At 35.3% G+C, this 19768-nt stretch overlaps 1 protein-coding gene across 1 annotated transcript in view; it reads left to right on the top strand.

Moving 5' to 3' along the window:
* The window catches only part of SNTG1 (syntrophin gamma 1), a gene marked incomplete at both ends in the record, with an annotated part of 147504 nt that overhangs the window by 22012 nt on the left and 105724 nt on the right, over window positions 1-19768 (top strand). The window contains 4 exons of the mRNA XM_079533868.1: window positions 1070-1126; window positions 8986-9043; window positions 12580-12623; window positions 12731-12772. Coding sequence (XP_079389994.1) covers window positions 1070-1126; window positions 8986-9043; window positions 12580-12623; window positions 12731-12772 — 201 coding nt within the window. The remainder of the gene's footprint in view (window positions 1-1069; window positions 1127-8985; window positions 9044-12579; window positions 12624-12730; window positions 12773-19768) is intronic.

Genomic DNA, 19768 nt, shown 5'->3' with positions numbered 1-19768 from the left:
TTGATAGTATATATATTTTACTTGTGCATGCAAATCTGAATAGCACTGGCAATCTTTGCCAATTGGACTGGAAAGTATGAATGTATATATTCAGATTTAAGAAATTATATGTATTGAAAGGAATATAAAATCTAAACCATGTATACAAGACATGAGCATTCTAGCTATTTCTTCTATTTGTGACTGGACGTATCTGCTGCTAAGATTTTCACTGCAAACCAGATTGACTTATATTAAATGATTTTTGGGAATAAAATCAACATGAATGACAAAAAAAACCAACATGATTTTGCTTTTTAAATGTTCATATCTAAGGCAGACACTAGCCTACAATTAATCCAGAACAAATTTTAAGGATAAGTAATAGAAGAGAAAACATGGGGTGCTTTTAATAATTGCATCTATAACAATAGCCAATAGTTTTAATTTTTAAACCAGAACCTCTGTGAGGTCAAACAGTGACTGTGTTTACGTTAGTCTCTTAATTTGGATCTGGAATGAGCCTTGAAATGAGTTTCTGGATCATCTTAACCATTCTTGCTTTTGTTCATGTCACTGAGTGCTGTTGGAGTACCCAAGCTGTATTCCTTTTTAGATGAAACTAAATTGGAGAATGTGCCTCTGAAGTGCAATTTATGTGCTTCAGCGTCTAGTGTTTAGTCTGTCTACAGGACCAATTCAGGGACAGTTGAATTGACGTCTGAAATGCATGTGTTGTGGATGAAGTGCCCTGCACTAATAGCTTAACGCTACAGATCTGCTCTTGTTTCACTGCAGTATTTGCCAGGGCACACATTGCTACTATCGTATGAACAGAACAAATAAATTTTTGTCTGAGTCAAGCTGTGCTATACTTTGTTGTTTACTCCTGCAGCATAGATTTCATAGGAGTTTCACATTCAGGAATTTACAAGTTTGTCATTAAAGGTAAAATCAGTGTAGGAGGGTAGCACAGAAAGAACTTAATGAAATGTGATTCTAGATGTTGTGGCAGAAAATACTAAATCTAACCAGACTTGATTGGACTTTTATTTTTTTCTTTTTTTTTCTTTTTTTTCTTTTTTTACAGGAAAGGACAGTCACAATTAGAAGACAAACTGTAGGAGGATTTGGATTAAGTATAAAGGTAGGATGATTTTTTGGTATATTATTCCATATCACATAAGAAAGTGTCTTTGTATATAGTTAATTTTAGTTTTAATGAGTACAAACTATATTTCACATTAGATAGAATATATTCTAAAAAGTTTGATGCTATCACAATAGGGTAGCCAGCAGCTACACCACCCTATGGAACAGAAGGCAATGGAAAGATCATTCCATTAAGATTCAAACTAAACAGATCTGTAATATGATTTCATGTGAGAGTTGAACAGTATTTGCAACTGCACAGACTGTACTTTTGTTCAGTAGCACTCTATTTAAGTGGTTGTTAATGTTAATTTACAGTGGCAGGCACAGAGAAGAGCCAGTAAGTTCATAATCAATTCTCCTAGAAATAATACCATATTACTTCACTGCAATTCATTAGTTGGGCAGAAAGTGTTACTACTTTCTTATATTGTTTTCTGTAGATCAAGCAATTGCAGTAATTTATCATAATAGTTACCTTACTTTTGCTTTCCTCAGTAAGAGTTAAGAACATATGGAAGTGAAAGTGATCCTTTTTGAGGGACAGGGGGGTTAATCATTTTTGTCCTCATAAGCTCTATGTAAATCTATATTGCCATTATTTTGAAAACCTTACCTTAGCTTAGAATCTCATTGTGGAGATTCAACATTATTTTATCTTCTTAGCACAGCAGTCCTTAGACTCAAGATGGCAATAGAAAAAAATCAAGTGTACTTCACATGAATGCAAAGAGCCTTAAATGATGCATATAAAGTTGAAGTACAGGCTTTTCTGTGAACAGCTGCTAGAACTGACCTTATAAAAACTGACTCAGAAGAGGGATTAATGTCCATTTGTGTTGTCATTGATAAGAATATTGCTGAATAGAAATACAAACTCTTAAAATATATCTTGGCACACTTCCTTTTATCTATTTGATCCACTAATGACCTCTTTTCAAGGAAAACTGATTGCTATTTTGTAGCCAAAATTTCTCATGAGTTTAGTCAACAGGGTGCAGTGTCTTTATAGGTTACAGTTCACTGAATAATTTTTCAGTAATGTGTGTCAGTTTACGATAAAGTATACAGGGGAATGAGGTTTTACTCATTAGTAGTAAGAAATAGCTGCTAAGAGTAAATTTTGTTGTGGTTTGGAAAGCAAGTTTCATGAAGTTGAATAAAAGTGACTGAAATTGTGTTTGTTTTTTTTTTTTTTTGTTATACTTTACAATAGGCTATCTTCTAAAATTAAAACTGTGAAAAGAAATCAAAATCACTTTGTGTTTAAGTATCAGGTAAATAGGAGAAACACAATCACTGGCAAATAGAAATTATAAAGTGAATGGGTGGATGGTCTGTCCTAAAGTAGTGGTATTTTTTTAGAGCAAAATATCCACTGTTCTGAATAAATTCCTTGGAAGATGCAAAAGGATTTAGAAATGCCAGTGTGACTATGGATTTTTCAGATTATTATTATCAGCCTTGGAAGATATCTTTATGCATTCATGAAAGACCATATAAACTGAATAAGGTCCTATTTCTGCAAAATAATCTATATTAAAAGCTGCAACAGAATTTACGAATCATAGCATTAAATTATTAAACATAGCTTCTAGTTTTACTGCCAACTTGTTTTGATCATGATTAATAAGGTAGTGGACCTACATACATTCAGGCTTGAATAGATATTTTCTTTTCAACTTTTAGAATGACTAATGACCAGATGAAGATTGTTAGTTACTTTAACAGATATTGCTTCAACAGATCTCATCAAATAGACAGATCTTTCTCAATAAAATGCATTCAAACTCAATCAGATAATATAGATTAGATAATGAAAACGGTGAGAACAATTCCGTGGTCTGCAATATTCTATAAGTGTGTTTGAAGCAAGATGATTCTGCTTGTTCTAAGAGTCAATGAACTCATTTCGTATCTTGCTAGATTCTTCTTTTTTTTTTTTTTTTAATCCCGTATTCTTAATAAATAAATAAATAAATAGATGAGCAATTGGATATTAAATTCTACCTAAAACAAAGTATTCTGCATAGGCTTATATTACCATATTTAACTTGTAGTAGGAAATAGAAATGGAACTTAAATGATGCTTTTTGTAGTTTTCTAGGCAAGCTGTGTGAATGCTCATTGACAATGACTTTTTGGGTATGCAGTATAAGTTCCAAAAAGTGCCAGCTTTCTCTTTTAAAAGGTACCAGTCAATCTTCTTGAAGATGAGTAATAGTTTGCTACTTTGTTTTGGTTTGTTTGGGAAAAATACTTAAAAAAAACCCCATATATATATAGATATATATAACCCATATATATATAGATAGATAGATAGATATAGATATATATAACCCAGATATATATATATATATCACAGGAAAAAAAAATTGTTTTGTGAAAATGATTTAAAGTAGGGATCTACAAGTTACTCTTAAGGAAAGGCTGCTATGAGAGCCAAACCTGCTTCATATGTTTCATGAAGTTTATCTCATAGCGTGTAAGGAATTCTTAACATACCCTAGCTTTATCTTTTCAGGATCTAGGAGATATGATATAGATGTCTGAAAACAGAACCTGTAACTATTGAATTTGAGACCTAGGCAAAATGCTAGTGGTGGAGGAAAAATAAGGAAATTCCACACCTTATCCTGACTGATCATTTTCCCGTGCCTGGTGTTTGTTCTCATTTTTGGCACTCACATGTACACACTTACACAGAACTCATGACTCTGTATGTAAGTATAGTTGCTGAGATATCACATTTCAAGTTTCCAAAGTCCCTATGCCTTCCAGAGAAGAGAAATACTGCCATAAGGATATACCGGGAGCCAAATTTCTGTATACGTCTGGAAACCAAAGCAGCTTAGTTTTGGATGGCCAACTAATTTTGTTTTTTTTTTCCCTGTTCTTGTGCCTGTGAACCAGCTCCTGTACTTCTGTTGTTTCTTCTTTTATGAAAAAAACATCACTGATCACTTTGTTTTAAGACTTGGTCCCGAGTGCTGCAGTGCTTCACTTTCTGCAGTGGATGTGAAGTGAGCAGCTGTAGCTGATCAGCCATCATAAATTAACCATCCGTACTTGTTAGTCAGCTTGCTGAACCTTTGTATCTGTGTTAGGGCTTTTGGAAAGGTGCTTAAACCAACGAGCCATGCAGGCGAGGTGGGATAACTCACCTGATCTCCATTACTCAGCTGCCAGTTCTTGATGCCAACAACTTATGCCTTAAGCACGATTCTTATTTGAGTCACTGCATGTTTTAGAGACTCAGTCTGGATTTAAAAGTTTTGAATAAATGTGAATGTAATGCATCCCCTGCTACTGCTATAAATGGGGCAGAGAACAGTAGCAAACCCTTTCTAACTCAGCAGCAGTGCAGATTATGTGACAAAGTCTTAGGGCTTTTGTGTTTGTTTTGGTAAATTTGCCTCCCATAACTTCCTGTATTACAGCAGTTCTGTGTCTTAAGTTACTTAAGGATGAGTGTTATCTGAACTCTTTCTTTCTGTCTTATCTGAGATGTGAGTTATAAGTGTACAGTGATTAATGCCTCTCACTTTAAAGTATTTGCTTTGAGATGAATTTGTCTAGTTTTAGCATTCAGCTGAAGAGTATTATCATCTGTTTTTTCGTGTTAATTTGATCGTCTGTTTGCTACCAGAAATCTTACATGAACAAATCACTTTCTCTTAAATGTCTTACCCTACCTTAAATATTCTTGGTTTTCTTCAATTGATTGCTTTCTTTCTCTCTCTCTACCCCCTACCCCCCTCCTTTTTTCTTTTTTTTTTTTCCCCTTTTCTTTCTTAAGAGCAGACAGATAAGAAGTTAGTAAATTCAAAATGAAACTCCCTTGTAGTTTTTTGGTGATTTCTTTGTGGGGAGAAAACTCTTTCGTGTTCTTAGATGCTCCAACTAAGTTGTAAAAATCAGATTCATCTTAAAAAACTGCTTACAAAATTGATTTTTACACAAGATCTGAAACTAAGCCCTTTTAAAAATTGATTACAATCCACTCTTTGTAGGTTTGATAGCAGAAATACTGTGTTCTGCTGTACTTCATTTTACTGAAGTTAATGGCAAAAGTTTAATTAAATTTGGAGCAAACCTGATCTGTCCACACTGCTCAGAAGGAATTATTTTCTCATTTTTGAAGCCCCTTTAAAACCCTCATTAATAAACCTCTGTGAGAAGAAACAGTCGTGGAGTAAGATTTAGAAATTGATGACTGCATTGTAGTATTTCAGTCATTCATCACATCTCTGACAAGTTTGAGATGCGGAGATTTGACACAAGAAGCAGCAAAGTATGACTTATGAAAGAACATCATGTTTCTTAATAATTGTAGAGTGTAGTGTTCTTGGGGAAATAGTCAGTAGAAGTAATAGTTCATTAAATTAATTAAAGTTTGCAGGCTGACTTCTAGATACCAGAACTCTGAACTGAGCCATTTTCATGCTTCTCTTTTGATCATTCTTTATATGATGAACTTTATCACAGATTTACAGATTTTCTAAGATTGTTTGACTTCTGAATGTGTGTCTACATAAAATATCTATAAAGGTACTGTTCTGAATAACCTTTGAATATATTCAGATAATTTTCTTCATATCCATTCATTCTGTGGTAATCTTTGTTATGAGAACATTTTCTCTGCATTTCAAGTAGAAACAATAGAAGTTAGAAAGCATTGTTTAATGTTGGAAATATGCAAATAATTTTTTTCAGGATGGTATCTCTGACAAAAGCAGATTTTATTCGCAATTGCAATGGTGGATGACCTGCAAGCAGGAGCACCCTTAAGGACACAATGACGGCTTTTTGTACCTTGTTTCCCCTTTTGCCTATGCTTCTCCCCTGTTTCCCCATTGGCTGGGTACTCCAGGTTCACAATCTTGTCAAAGTTTACATTTGTTAATTGGTGTGTTATCTGGTGTTAGCCAGTAGCCATCCTGTTGTTTCCAAGATGTCTCAGTGTTCTTCTTGTCATATTGATATGGTGATTTTCTTCAAAGTCTTCGTTAGACAAAGAGCACTGTGGGGTGGGGTGATGCCAGGCCTTCCCAATGTCTCTTCAGGCATTTCCTTGTGCATGCCATGACTTGTTCTCTGGTTTGATCAATCTCATGCAGGATATTCTCGCAATGTGTATGATAAAATATATATAGATACACTTATATACTGCACGTGCATTCCTAGGGAAGGTTCATCTAGAGGATAAGTAATGCAAACTATCAGAGACCACCCACCCTCCCCCCAGGTAAAGTAGAAAGACTCCCAAAAAGAACTATGACAGTGGAGACCATGAAATAAAAAAAATATTACCCAATTCTAATGCAGAAACAACATTTGATTACCACATTTAATAGGTGAATTATCTAGCTTTTAGTTTACAAATCTATCCAGGTAAACTATTATATCAAACAGTGAAGTTGCAAAAGGATAATTAACACTAGCATGTTGTTGTCCATATTGTTTAATTGTTAGCATGTTACCTGCCATGATATTGGCTTATGCCAACTGGCATTTTGAGATAAGACTGTTCATGATCACAGATGAGAACAAAATGCATCACGTCATTCTATTTCAGTCTTGAAGAGTTTGTCCACATGGACATGAGCCATACTGTTAAGACAAAAGCAAAAAGGGCAAGAGAAGTGATTGTCTCTCTCTGCTTTGTGCTGGTGCAGCATTAGCTGATCTACCATGTGTAGTTTTGGGCCCTCAAATGCCATTGATTAAAGCTTCCTTTATTTCTTTTAATAGGACCATCTCTGGAGCTGGGCAGCCAGCTTTATTCCAGGCTAATACTTGCACAACTTTTCTGCTTGAGGAACAGTGGCAAAGAAAATTTCAGTTACAAAGAGCAGTGGTAGAATCTGAAGACTGAGTCATTAACCTTCAGTAATGTTAACTGACATGTATTTGTCCCATCCACTGGTCTGGGATTGTAGGTGGAGAATAGATTGATAGAGTTTAATTTAAGAGTTGAAAAGTAGCCATTGTTTCCAGAGCTTTCAGAAGCAGTGTATCTCTTGAGTCTGTAAAGCCAGAATTCATGCGCTTTTACAGAGAATCAGACATGTAGGAGTTAACGAGTCCTAAGACTAATTCAAAAGGGATCGTTTATAATGACTGGGTGTGGTTGCAGAAAGGGGGTCATTTTTTTTCAGAAGTATTAAGAGATGCTTCTTCAAAACTGCAGTGAAACGGAGTTAGATATAGAAAGTGAGAGGACAAGGTGGTGCTCATTACTGTTTGGTTGAGGAATAACAGGAATTCCCCTCTTTACTGGAGAGCTGAGTTGAATCAGGGAGAGCACAGTTTACGGAGAGAAAAAGACCTTAGTTATGTTGAACTTTAATCACTGAACTCCTTGGCTGAACTTCAAATACCTTGCATAGTGCAATATTTTTGTAGTATATTGAAGGCTTAGAGAGGGTACTGATATTTGTTTATTTGAAAAATATAGAAGAAATTAAATGTGCATGTACCTGAGAAAAACTCTTAAAGTCTTATTAATTTAGTGATCTGGAACTGGTTATCTAAAGTGAAGCCATTGTTTGCGACTGCTGTTTCTATGGTGAAAACCATCAAAATATATTTAACAAGTTACAATGCTGCAAACTGTTTAGTTTCAATATGTGTGTAAACCTGACTGAAATGAAAGTAACATCATGGTATTCGTGGAGACCATGGCCATCTGGAACATGTGCAGTGGCAGATATGAAAGGCTCTTTCTTTGTATAGATAGAATTTAAATACTTTATGAGACTGCCCATAGAGAAGGGAGACACAGAAGCATGTTTTCTATGGTTTTCTTTTCCTCTATTCCATAACAGATAAAGCTGTTGAGTGCAGGTCTCTGTTCAGTTTCAAACAATTGGTTCCTGCATGAAGAAGGGATCTGTACTAATCCTTAGAACATCAAAATATCCGGGTCAGACCACTCAGTTCATTGACACAGAGTGCCTGGACCTAAGGAGTCAGTAGTTTTCAAACAAAAGAAAAATAAGCAAACATCGAACCAGGATTCTTAGGCAAAATGACAGTGTGGCATATTGTCATTTCTGATTATCTGAATTTGTATAGGTTATGTTCAGGCTGGCACTTTGGTGCTGACTTCAGAGGAAGAAACATATTTGTGATTCTGTTACATACTTGTCTTTTTCTTTCTTTGAGAGTGCTTTTCATTTAAGGTTTCTTTTTAATACCTTAAGCACCATAAACGTTTCCAGCTTCACTAGGATAAATTGAATGAAACAACAGCATTGAATGCTGTCAACCTGTTGAATTATCATTCAACTTTCCTTTATTATTCCCGCATTTATTGAACACCTACTGTTCCACTTAATGTTTTCTTTTTGTGTTCCTTGTTACTTACCCACTGCTTTGCTCACTCTTTGTTCATGTGTGACAGAGATGGAAACAAATAAAGGCTGCTTTTGAGATGAAAGTCCAAACTTGCTTTTCTTGGGTTTTTGTTTACATGTTTCTTACCAGCATGAAAACTGAGTGTTCACAGCATGATTGCTATTGTGGTGTGATGGCCATTCTGCCTTTGTAGGACACAGTTTCATACATTAAACTGTCCAAAAATTGTAGAAACGGATGTTCTTCAAGTCTTGTTCACTTCCTTGGCTAATTATGGAACCTGGGAGCTTCTTCATGAGAGGCAGTAAGAAGTAAGAAATTAATCCAAATCAATTCTATATTAGAATTAGGCATAGACAAAAAGAAGAAAATTTGGATTCAGAATTATTTTCTCAGTCTCTTTGAAACCAAGTTACAGAAAGGGTAAAATATAATTTCAAACAAAAAGATATCTACAGTGACTCATGAGATTACTGTTTATTTTATTTTCAGGGTGGAGCAGAACATAATATTCCAGTGGTCATTTCTAAGATTTCCAAAGAACAACGAGGTGAGTGTTAGATTAGTACACTATGTCTTGACATGCTCTTTATAGCAGGGTGTTCTAAATCTTATTCTCTATAAATATACAAAACTCATATTTGGAGAAGTTTCTGAACATTGTCTTCAAACAATCTTTTAAATGTTCTTGTAAAGCATAATTTTTAAGGGAAAAAAAATAGGCATGAAAATATTTAATAACTTTAAGCAGTGCAAAAATAATACTTCTGTCTTTTATTTCTGAATGCTTATTGCCAGAAAGAAGTAGCATATTGAAAGTTTGGTCATTAAAATATGTGAATGCAAGAGGAGAAGCATGTCTTTTTATACTGGATAGTAGGATAGTACTCGGGTGGGTAGTGGCAGAATCTTGATAATACCCTTTGCTATTTCAACTAGAATCATTGAATCACAGAATGGCCTGGGTTGAAAAGGACCACAATGATCATCTAGTTTCAACCCCCCTTCTATGTCCATGGTCACCAAGCACTAGACCAGGCTTCCCGGAGCTACATCCAGCCTGGCCTTGAATGCCTTCAGGCACATGGCACCCTCAAACTCTCTGGGCAACCTGTTCCAGTGTGTCACCACCCTTGGAGCGAAAAACTTCCTCCTAATATCTAACCTAAACCTCCCATCTCAGTTTAAAACCGTTCTCCCTTGTCCTGTCACTGTCCATCCTTGTAAACAGCCATTCCCCCTCTTGTTTATATGCTCCCTTCAAGTACTGGAAGGCCACAATGATGCCTCCCCAGAGCTTTCTCTTCTCCAAGCTAAACAAGCCCAGATCACTCAATCTTTTCTCATAGGAGAGGTGCTCCAACCCTCTGATCATCTTAGTGGCCCTCCTCTGGACCCAATCGAAGAGCTCCATATTTTTCTTGTACTGACGGCCTCAGGCCTGGGCACAGTAGTCCAGATGGGGCTTTGCAAGAGCCGAGTAGAGGGGGACAATCACCTCCCTCTCCCTGCTGGCCACCCCTTTTTAATGCAGCCTAGAATATAGTTTGCCTTCCAGGCTGCAAGCACACACTGCTGGCTCATGTCCAGCTTTTCGTCCACCAGGACCCCCCAGATCCTTCTCCGCAGGGCTGCTCTTAAGGAGTTCGTACACCTGGGATTGCCCTGGCCCAAGTGCAGCACTTTGCACTTGGCTTTGTTGAACCTCATTAGGTTCACATGGGCCCATTTCTCCAGTCTGTCTAGGTCCCTCTGGATGGCTTCCTTTCCCTCCGATATATCGACCACACCAGTCAGTTTGGTGTCATCTGCAGACTTGCTCAATTCCATTTTCTGTGTCACTGATGGAGGTGTTGGAGAGCACTGGTCCCAAGGCTGAACCCTGAGGGACGCTACTTGCGACTGGCCTCCACTCAGACATAGAACCATTGATCACAACCCTTTGACTGCGACCAGCTAACCAGTTCTTAATCCATCTAATAGTCCATCTTTTGAATCCATACCACTCCAATTTAGAGAGAAAAACATTTAATGCTGCGGTCAGTAAACTTTTGCAGCAACTGATATTTAGCAAAATCAGTACTGTATGAAGGCTTTAATCATGCATATTTTTAACTGTCAATGTTTTGAAGTTGTGGGAATTATATAGCATGTGCTATGAAGACGGGTTCTTGTTAGATGACTCGTGATGCACTCGATGAAGGATCAAGGTTGTGAATAAGTACTTCTAGGGTGTATTTATGATCCTTGTTATGTTTATGTGTATTTGTGTATATAAGCATAAGCAAACTTGGAAGCATTTTCCTCCATCTGCTTACAGTAATTTTGGAATGCTGCTTCTGCACAACTAAAAAGCTCAACTAGAGAAAAAAGCTCCTATTCATCCACACACTGTAGATAAAGAAATGTACAGGGGAATCTTGAAATACTGAGATCTGAAAGCTGACCCTGAAATGTAGATGTGATGGTCGTGTGTAGAGATGCTGCAGTGTAGCAGAGAATGAGCCCCTAAGGAAAACTAAAAGGTTAGCCTTAAGAAGTGACTCCATTATTTTCAGTATAAATATAAGTGTGTAATATATAATAATGTGACATATATTGCCTACACAAGCTATTAAAAAGCTATTAAGCACTGCAGGAAAAATAAGAAACATAGACAAAGTTTAATTGAGCACACCAAAGTGCATGCTGTTTCCTTTTGTTATTTTTTTTGTTTTGTTTTGTTTTGTTTTGTTAGAGTGATGCATTATTTCTAACTTCAGTACATACTTAAGGTATAAACTCTATTACTGCTTTCAATAAAAGTGTTTAGAGAGCTAGTTGCAAGGGACATCTCTTCTGTAGAACAAGGCTATGCAAGTGTCATCTCTGCTTAGTATCTTGGAAAATGCTGTTTAACCTAGAACCTGTACCTCAGAACGTTGGAGGCTTAGTTCTGCCCTTTTACCAATTGGATTCTGGTTCATTTTTTAGGCCTCTAAACAAGAATGTGATAGTTCATGCAATTCATACCAACCGTGTTGTATGTAGGTAATTAAGTCATCTGTAATTTGATAATAACATGTAAGCCCCATGTCTAAAGAGGAATATTGAGATACACATTTCTTAAACATAAAATATATTAGAAATCCTCTCATAATTCAAGAATCCATTGTTGTGTCTTGCCTAATAAGGACAGACCTTCAAATATATTATCATAATTTATCTGAATATTATTGCCAGTCTCTCATGTAAAGAAGTAAAAATTAGTTGGACCAAGTCAAGTTTCAGATTTTTCTAAACAGCATCTTCTGTGATGTTTTAAAATGCTATAGACAAATAATTCCATGTATTCTGTTAGTATTCCTTAGTTTTCATGTTAGAGATTATATATTTTTTATAGACACTTATCCTTTATTATATTAATTTTGTGTTTATGAAGTGCATTTGATAGCTCTGTAATATAACTCAATATTTTAAAATGTTAATTTTTGAATCAGTTTTGGTTAATTCCCTTATGACTTGGAGGGTATCTATTTTAAAAATCAAGTCCAGTTTTTATGATGATTTTGTACAACACCCTGATTGCTTAGCTCTTGAACAGAGAAGGTGTTATCCAGCATAAATACACCACTGAGTTAATAAAAAACATAGGATCTACAGATTCTTTGATAAAATCTTACAAGTTAAAGGTTGTCTTTCATAAGTAGCTCTAGAGTTCTTTTCCCTCAGAGCTTTTAAGAAATCATGTCTCACAGGTAGATAGGACCTAGTTCTGTAGTCATTCTGTTTTCAGAAAAGCCTGCCATACTTCACCATTATGGCCCAAAAGATACTATACATTGATGGAAGATGTTTTGGAGTTTTGTTACTTCAGATGAAAGAACTCTTTCACTGAAACAATGAAAGCTGGTGTTTTAGGATTAATAAGATTCCAAATATCTACTTAGAAGCTACGTATTGCCTTTTCTTCTTTTTTTTTTTTTTTTTTTTTTGCTTATTTTTTAAAAAAAATTATGTAAAAACATAAATGAAATATAAATGTAAGTACAAGAAATATGGGATATTTTGTGCAAATTGAGTGAAAAATATGCTTTCTATTTTCAGCTGAACTTTCAGGTTTGCTCTTTATAGGAGATGCAATTCTGCAGGTGAGTGAACTTGGAAGTACTTTTATGTATAATTTTCTAGAAAAGTGAAATAAAATCTATACTTATGAAATGTAGAGTAAGTCTTCTCTTTATCTTTTTAATAACAGATTAATGGAATTAATGTGAGAAAATGCAGGCATGAAGAAGTGGTGAGCTTTTCTGTTTTTCAGTCTACATTTCGTCTATTATAGTTATTGAAATGATAGCAGTACACTGGTGTCAGTTGTATTATTGTTATTCCTAAAAAAAAAATAGACTGTACATTCTTGTTTAGAAAATCTTTGATCTTCTTTGTAGACTTGTTATAATTACTGTTCTCAGATTGTTTACTAAAGGTGGTTATTTTATTATGAGGATTTTAGCTGTATGTTTTCCTAACCATTCTTCTTCTGGCTTATAGCTATCAAATTTAAGTACTGCTAAACCTTTCTGGTTGTGCGAGGTCATTTTAATTTCAAAAGTCATAATTTGCACTATGTTGGGATTTATTTGTTGTTTTAAAACCTATTTAAAATCAAAACAAAGCATTAGTCTGGCTTCCATTCTCTGGCTTTAATTTATGAGGATGCTCTCCTCGTTCATAAGGGTAGAAATAAACAGAGTATTAAGGAGATTCCTCATAGAGGAGGCATGTGTATTTGAGATGTAAAAGTATTATATGTGTTATATTTGACTGTTTGATTGTCCTTAAGGACTTTCAGAAGTAGGAAACACTAATCTTGAGAAATAATGCCATGAATGGAAGATTACCAAAGATTACTAAAGAAATTATCCTTTATTCCTGTTTAGGTCCACAGCAACTATAATTGTACAGCTCATTTTATCAATTCATAAATGCTCTGCATTTAATACTGTATTCTGCATTATGACAGATTGATAAATGTATGCCATTCAGGTATAGAAAGCACGGGTTGATGAAATTCTGACAAACAAATAAGTGCAGGCTGAAAGACAAAATGAGTGCACTCTTCCACCTCTCAGAATGCATTTATGCAGTGGTTTTGTGCTGGAAATTTGTGTTGCAAATCATTCATCATTCCTTAGAACTGTCAACTGTTTATTGGCTGGTTCGGCCCAGTTCTGTGACTAGTGGAGCGGAGGGTTTTCACACAATCCGTGCCATCAGAAAAGGGAGACAGGGGACCCCAAAATAATTAAAAACAGTGGCAGTGATCTGAGGAGAAACAAACTAATATACTAAATGTGGTATCAGAATGCAAGGTAACATGCTATAATACAATATAATTAGAAATGAAGCTATTAAATCAAATATAATGAGAGTGTCCGAAAGGTTGGAAAGGCCTCACCGTAACACTGAGGTGAGATGCGCAGTTCAGTTGAGCAGCAGGGAAGAGAGCCTGGTGAAGAAGAGGACATCAGGTGACTTTGCTAGGGTTGTATCTCCTCCCTGACCACAAGGGCCCCTGGAGTATGTAGTTCTTCTCTTCTGGACAGGTGCCCAGAACTGGAGCATTAACAGTTTAACTCCCAATACACTACATGGTGTTATGATATGAAATACTGATAACCAAAAATCATAAAACCATGACAAGAAACCTTAATCCATCCTCTGTATAAACAGAATAACATTCATATTTGCCTTAGTTTTAAGCTTTGGCTGTGCAGTAGTGGCCAGATTTTAATCTTTTATGGGATTACCATAGTTTCGTTTTAATGCTTTAATATGGTAAATATCTCAATGGGATTTCAATGTGATGTTGAAATTTCAAGACATGAGAAAAAGATGTTAATAAAAGTGCAGACCTGCACACAAAAAAGCAAATTAAAACTGTTAAGTTTATTGAAATCTGCCCAAAAGGACAGATTCGCATAGAGTAGCCAATATCATTTTACTTCATACCTTTTTAGTCCCACGTAATGTTCTTCTCAAACTCCTTATAAATAATGTTATTTAAATAAGAATAATAACAAAGCAAAGGTGTTACCTTACTAGCTATGAATGTGCCATTGTGTATACACAAGTATTTGTACAAATAATAGTACTTGGACAAATAATTTCTAAGAATGAAGAATTGATATTGGCCAATATTTAAGTAGTCTATGTAACATTTTTTAAACTAAGATCTGCAGAGGAAGAGATGTAAAACAAACATAAATGCCATATTTTGATTTTTTTTTTTTTTTCTAGAAACATTGAATTTAGTATGATCATAGCATCACAGAATCACAATGGTTAGAAAAGACCTCAAATATCATCCACTCCAACTGTCCACCAATCATCAGTATTTCCCACTAAACCATGTCCCTCAGTACAACATCTCAGTGTTTCTTGAACATCTCCAGGGATGGTGACCACCACCTCCCTGGGCAGTTTGTTTCAATGACTGACCACTCTCTCGCAGAAGAAATATTTCCTAATGTCCAAAATGAATCTCCCCTGGCACAACTTGAGACCATTCTCTCTAATCCTATTGCTAACAGACCCCCACCAGGATGTCCACCTTATTAACCCTCCCCCTGACCGTTATCCACAAAGACTCATTCCCAGCACCAAGCTCAACATCAAAGCACTCTCTAACACAGAGAGCCACACGACCTCTCCTTCTTCCTTGTCTGTCCCTTCTGAAGAGCTTATCACCATCCACTGCAGCACTTCAGTTGTGGGAGCAATCCTACCTTGTTTCTGTAAGGGCAACTAAGTCATTGTTTGCCTGCTGCACAGTGATGTACATGTATGTGTAGTGAATTTGCTGAAAGTCTGATTATAATAAGTGCTGGTTTATTAATGATAGATCAGGTAGTTCATTGTACATTTATGTAGGATTTTAGGCACAGACCTGACTAAGGAGCAGATACAGAAACTAGTTTGCCAGCAGGAGTTACAGGTAGATTTTGTCTGCAACATGTTCCATGAAGCTGTTATAGCACTTCTATGCTAATCTTTATCAAATATGGGATCCATAGTTCTAATGTCAAAGTAACAGGGAGAATGCAAAGTATGTAGAACACAGTTGCTCTCAGCATGGATTAGAACTGCAATGAATACTTAATGTCCAATCCTTACCACATCTAGGTACTTTTGAAATGGCTGTGCAGGGTCCATAATGTTAGAGCTTTGTTTCGTTCTGATCATAATTCCTTTTTTTCTGAATCTAGTTAAGACTTAGCAGGTATCATATGATGAGAGAGTATATTAACATTTTGAGTTGCCCTGATATCTTAGAAAATATTTACTGTGAAGCAGTAGGAAAGATTTTCCAGTGTGTAAAGCTGAAGCTTCCCATAGGAAATTCAGACGCGTATACATTATCTGCACTTGGAATGCAATGTGTGTTCGTTCTTTTTCTTTTCTAGATCCAACGCTTATTGCTGTTTGCAAAAACAAAAGTACATTACAATCTGAAGCCTGAATATGAAAAATCAATAGGTAGATAAGACTTATAAGGCTGAATATGTAGGCTTACTTGTTTTTTGGTTTAACTTACAGGAGATGTCTGCCCACTTCCCATTGGAATTTTCTTAGCTTTAGGTGAATTTTGAGCTTAGTTTTCCATTTGTAGAAGGTGAGGATATTATTCATTATCATGAAAGGATATTATGAGTTTGTATCAAAGACTGAATGTCAATTTGTTGTTCTACTGGGGTTGTAAAGAATCCCATCTAAACACAGCAGAGCATTCCTTCCCTCTTAGTACTCTCCTATGGTAAAATAAATATGTTCTGTCTGGTAAAATATCAGCATTGGAGGAGGTTGGAAAAAAAAGTTAAAAAATCATCTCTCAACATCATAGAGATAATTTGTCTCTAGAAGCGCAGTCTCAAGTTGAATTTGGAAGTAGGGGATGTCTTGTTATATTTCTTAATTTAGATGAGTTGGAACTCTTTCTACTCTGGATATTTTTTTTTATTTTTTTATTTTTTGCCATCTTTTTTTCTCTCTTTAGCATTTTGCAAGACTTTTTATAATCTGAAATTAGGAATAGCATGCATAGACAGGCATACACATTTAGGCTTCTGCCTGAGGAATTCGGTGCAACAGTGCATAAATCCAGTCACCAACAACGTCAATCCAAACAGTAAACACCTAGTCTTTTAAGTGCTCATAACAAAAATGGTTTCTCACCAAGTAAGTTACTTGAAATGCGAGGTTATTGTCCAGGGAGAAGCTGATATTGGTAGATATAGTATCTGTGTAGGTATTTAAACTTTGGTGGTTTTTTTGATACAGCGAGGTACTCTGTGTAGCACCATATTACAATTCAAATATCAGCTACATTTTGAACAAGGCATCTTTTCTGTGAGTTTGACATGAAATGAGATGCCCATGTGCATTGCATTGTAGCTTTCACCCTTTTCCCTGTATTCTAGCAGAATTTCAATTATGATATATATTTCGTAAAGCCGATGGCATAGAAGCTGTAGTTACTTAACTGGAATTATGTGCAGGAATTATATGCAGTTGACAAATCTTTTTTTTTTTTTTTTTTTAATCAGTTTTCATCCAAGCTGATTTTTTAAACTTATGATGAATATCTTCAGTAATTTTTTTTCATATTTTAAACAGAATAATAATCATATTGCATTTATAAGGCAAGAGATGAAACCGAATAGATATTTAGACATTGAAGCTGCATAGTCAGCACTTGTAAGAGGAGAGCTTGATCATTCCTCAATAGTTTTCTTCATATGAAGAGGCCAAGATGTTAGTTATTCCATACTGCCATTCTGTTCGAGAACTGTGGTTGTAAGAAAAGTGTTAACCTCACCTGTTTTACCATGGTATAATTAATGAAAATATCTGTAACAACGTATTTATAATTTCCTTATTGTTCACGAAACTTGGAGCTAATAATGATCTGTCAAGTATTTCGACATTAGTTTGAAGTGAGTGTACATCAGGTAGAAAAGAACCTAGCTGGTATAAATAATCCCTAGAGGTACCTGTTTGGCTGGTTTTGTCTTGTTTTTGTGTTTTGCGGGAGCTCTCGTTTCTTTTTCCTATGTAGTAGAAATTCTTTTTATTAGGATGCATCCTAGAGAAGTAGTATAATATGTATTCAGCCGTATTTTTGTTGTTTAAATAAACCGTGTTTGTGCAGAACACAGAAAAGGCTAGGGTTTATTCAACAGCCATGATATTAAACTTTATAAATACACTGATCTGCATTGCATATCTTCCTAACTTACTTTTCATATCTTTTTCTCAAGTTAGCTATACTTGTATTACTTGTTTTAAGACTCCATCTCTTAAAATTATTCAACACTTCTAGTAATTTTAATAAGTGGGTAGAATGTTAGCATGGGGAATATTGAGTCAATATGATTAATATAATTATTTTCTTTTTACACTGCTGTAATTCTCAAAGTCAAAATCCTGTAAGGTTTAGTAAGGGTAGAGTGAAAGTATGAGTCGCATAGAAAACATGAAGTGCCACCAAGAATCAAAGGAAACAAGAATGCATATAGCATTCTGTGAGTTCAGGACATTTTAGTGTACAGAAAAGGGAATCTTCTATTGACAAATATTATTTTTCCTGGGTTACTATTAAAAAATTTTCTCTAACTCATATGTACTAGAAAATATTATCTGAGAGGCAACATCAGTATTTTCTTTAAAAGGGAAATGGCCATGTGACATAGACTAGTAGGAAATGTTCAACTCTGAAAGACAACATTTTTATTTCTTATGGCTTGATACGGATCAGAGAGATTACATTGGTTGAAGGAAAGCATGTACACTACTTTAGCTAGCCAGAAAGAATCACAAGTAAAGAGTTGTGCTCAAAAAAGTGCCAGTATTTATCCAGGGCTTATCTAACACCTGTACTTCTAGGTCCCCCCCTTTTTTTTCTCTCTCTCTCTTTTTTTTTTTTCTTTTTTTTTTTTTTTTTCTTTTTTTTTTTTTTTTTTTCTCCCTCTTTATATTGGGTCTTTGTATTCTAACTGTTTGGTGGACGAAGAAGAGGAAAGGAAAATGGAGTCTATATTTTTTCATTCCTATTCAATGTTGGACTGATCAGCCAGATATAGGAAAGCTTCCAAATGGCCCACTCCATATTTCTTACCCATTAGTATGGAATAGTATAATACTGGTGCTTTGCTACCTGTTTGTCAGTACCGTGCCTGTTTTTATAGTTCAGCAATTTCTTTCTTGACATTACCGTGTTAATAGTGGACTCTTTCTACAAGTTCAATTTCGTATGTCTTGTTTCCCATTAGTTATTCTACTAATGTAGAAGATAGTGCCTACTAAAACACTGGGTTAGATCACAAGAAAAAATTGAGTGCAGGTGTCATGTCAAAAGGAAGAAGTTCTACATTAGAATTTACAAAGGTTATCCTTTCTTCAGACTGTAGTGCAAAGACCTGCAGATGTTGTTGCCTGCTTGTGCCATTAGTACTTTTCTGAACAAAATGGGAAGTAGTCAGTGCTCAAGCTGAAATGGCATTACTATGGTAATGACATGTATCTTTAAATTAGGTCTTGTAAGTGTAGGTAGATATGCTCTACTTCACATGCCCTTGTCAAACCAGTCCTGATTCAGAATATTTCCAAGGTTCTAATTATGCTGACCCACTAAAAGAAAAGTTCAAAAGAACAGTCTGCATTAAAAAGTCTCCCATATTTTAGCATGTCAGTGTGCAAGTACTAAGTACTGAGAGTATCTCTGTTTTCCCTGAAATACTGAAATTTCTTCTTATGATATTTTGAGTATAATGCATTTTACATACTAAATGGGTAAACAGACATCCTTTACAAAACCTTCATATTTCAGTCATGTTAAGGCTTTTTTGGAATCTTATATATAGTCATATTTACATAAAGTTCTAATGCAAAACACATTCAAAGTCTCCTGTACATGTTAGGTCATAATGTATTATTTTTGAATTTCTGGTTATCCAGAAAAGTTTGGTGAGATCTTGCATCTGCTGCAAGGAATTCTAATAGATAAAACATTGCATTTAAACATTTGTACTGGAAGATTATAAGATTTTACAAGTTATATAAATTATCCTTCTGTCAATCAGTAAGTGAGCTTTGAGAGTAAAATTAATCACCTGCACAATGGTGATCACAAAAACAGTACAAAGACATTTAAAATTTTACTAGTACAGCTACACTTCTCAATGTCCAAGAAGTTATGAAGGCCAAAATCTTTTCATCTTATTGGAAGACTTCTGTT

The sequence above is a fragment of the Tetrao urogallus genome (genome assembly GCF_951394365.1).
Source record: "Tetrao urogallus genome assembly, chromosome: 3".
Classification (NCBI taxonomy): Eukaryota; Metazoa; Chordata; class Aves; order Galliformes; family Phasianidae; genus Tetrao; species Tetrao urogallus.
This window is presented reverse-complemented; position numbering and strand designations above follow the sequence as displayed.